The 2,251-nt window shown below is 39.8% G+C and overlaps 2 protein-coding genes across 2 annotated transcripts in view; one reads left to right on the top strand and one right to left on the bottom strand.

Annotated features, from left to right (window-relative positions):
• Positions 1-1,160, bottom strand: part of LOC140323522 (histidine--tRNA ligase, cytoplasmic-like) — a 49,304-nt gene extending 48,144 nt beyond the window's left edge. The window contains exon 1 of the mRNA XM_072400683.1: positions 936-1,160. The gene's annotated coding sequence lies outside the window, so the exon portion shown is untranslated. The remainder of the gene's footprint in view (positions 1-935) is intronic.
• A 396-nt stretch (positions 1,161-1,556) lies between these two features.
• ZMAT2 (zinc finger matrin-type 2) overlaps positions 1,557-2,251 on the top strand; it is a 28,590-nt gene continuing 27,895 nt past the window's right edge. The window contains exon 1 of the mRNA XM_072400682.1: positions 1,557-1,703. Within this exon, the coding sequence (XP_072256783.1) occupies positions 1,686-1,703 (18 nt within the window). The 5' untranslated portion in view covers positions 1,557-1,685. The remainder of the gene's footprint in view (positions 1,704-2,251) is intronic.

The following is a 2,251-nucleotide window of genomic DNA, read 5'->3' as shown; positions in this document are numbered from 1 at the left end:
AGGAGTAGAAGTTGCAAACAACCCAGTGAATACAGTGCATAGGTCGGGAGTATGCAACATACATTGACCATGGGTCAGGCATAGTATATAATGTACATTGTGCAAAAGTCAAGAGTTTAATAAATAACACCCCCTATGATTTATTCTACCAACTCCATCCATAGAACAGCCATATGAGACACCTAACATACCTACATACATTTACTTACACACATACATGTATCCACGTACATATCTACAATAGCTCACACACACCAGCAGTCTCTTACTTCCCTCTTCTGCCATGGCTTCAGACATTAGACCAATCACTTCTATACCCTGTAAAAAAAGCCAGCAATGGATGTCTCTCAAAACTTTTTTCTTCTGCTGGGACCTGAAAAATAAATATTCCACAGTGCAGCCTGGCAGAATTAGCAAATAATGAGACCCCCTGATCCGGTTTGGTTTACAGTTACAGCAACATTTGTCTTAAAAAAAGCTTAGCAAACCACGTGCTAGTCCAGGTTTTTGGTCCAGGGGGCCATATGTTAGAACCCAGGGTTAGACCCTCTGTTAGTTTTATTGCTGTCAGTGTCAGATTACCCCTTACTTAGAATCTGTTGACACCATACCACTGTGACAGCTCTTCACACAAAATGCTAAAAGCATTGCACACTAATCTGGCAAAATACCTGTCATAAATCAAAACATGGCAACGATGCCCTTAGCATGCATTGATGCCAGGTAAATAAATCACACGTGTGTCGGGATGAGAAGTGAATAAAAATCTCCCACAAGGTAACACAGACAGCAATAAAACATGACTGAGATTCTAACCCATCCCATACTCTAAAGTTACGTGGCTGTTACAAGCCTGAAGACCGGTATGACAGCCAGGCAAATTCTAAACACTTCTACACATATGGAACAGGTTACACATTTTAGGAATATCTTACCTATAATTGTTACAACCTGACTTGGGCATACAAGGCTTGCCTCCTAAATTATGAAGGCTTAATATTTCTCATTCTGCAGCTCTCAGACTTGCTGGGTTTGCAGAATACATTCAGTCTTGTTTATAAAATGATAAAAGAGAACTATATACAGTTACTGTAGCCCAGAGCTTCCCTGCAGTCCTGTATGCAGTCCATGTGATTGTGTCACCTCTACAGGAAGCAGATCTTACAGCTCTGTGTCCCATTCAAAGCAAAGAAATGAAGGAACTGGCTCAGCTAATAACACCCCTGCCCACAATATGATCTATATCACGGTTTTAAAGCACACAATGGACATTCATAACAATTATGTACTGCATACATTGTCTACTCCTAAAAAAAAAAACATTTATCAACAACGTTTCTTCGGTTGTACATTGAAAAATATAAATAAATCTTTGCCCACATCAAAGATGGCGGAAATAAACCCATCAACATCCTCTAGTGTCCAAGTCACTGTAAAGAATTACAAACAAATTGTCATTTTTCATATACTATATACGTTTTTGTTAGAACTCTAATGTTATTAAGAGATTTTTATTGTAATTTGAGTAGGTAATACACTTTTTGAGCTTTACAAAAGCTCAAAGGTAATGGCCTTGTATACGAGGTGCATACGAGGCGGGGTTTATTTCCTCATGGCGACGAGGCCGGAGTTTTGACCGCATTACCTCATTGAGTGCGACGGTTGGTATCAAAGAACAGGGAACCATGGCGTCAGGAAGTGGGGTAAGGGGCACCGGGGAATGTTTATGGCTTGCTATGTCTGTGGCATGAGTGGGTGGGTGAAGTGGGCAGCAATGTTTTGTAGGGAATTTCCTTTAGAGTTTCCATTTAATGGCAACAAGTCGAGCATGCATTGTTTGCAATATGTGTTCCTCTGCTCCCTCATAATTCAGGAGAAAGTCAGCCTATGTCTGTGTTATACAAATAAGTTATTACATGAATACAATGGAGCAGTCACTAAAATGTGACCATCGTCTATATTGGTCCTTGTTTTATTTGTGAATTGTACAAACTGCAGCTACAATAGTTGGCTCCATTCCAAGGCTGTACAATTTACATAAGGTGCATTAATTATTTTCTTTTTCTGTAAAGAAAAAATGTCAATTATGTATTTATTTTTATATTAAAAAAAAGGTGCAGCACCTCCCCTTTCTGTCTTGATTGCCTAGGCGATTGAGAATGAATGGGGCCTCTTGGGATATGTTACACATCCCGGGAAGATTGAATGGGAGCGCAGAGCCTCTTGGAATATGTTACACATCCCGGGGAGA

Source organism: Pyxicephalus adspersus, chromosome 2, assembly GCF_032062135.1.
Source record: "Pyxicephalus adspersus chromosome 2, UCB_Pads_2.0, whole genome shotgun sequence".
In the NCBI taxonomy this organism is placed as follows: Eukaryota; Metazoa; Chordata; class Amphibia; order Anura; family Pyxicephalidae; genus Pyxicephalus; species Pyxicephalus adspersus.
Note: the sequence above shows the minus strand (reverse complement) of the source record. Positions and strands in the feature narration are given on the sequence as shown.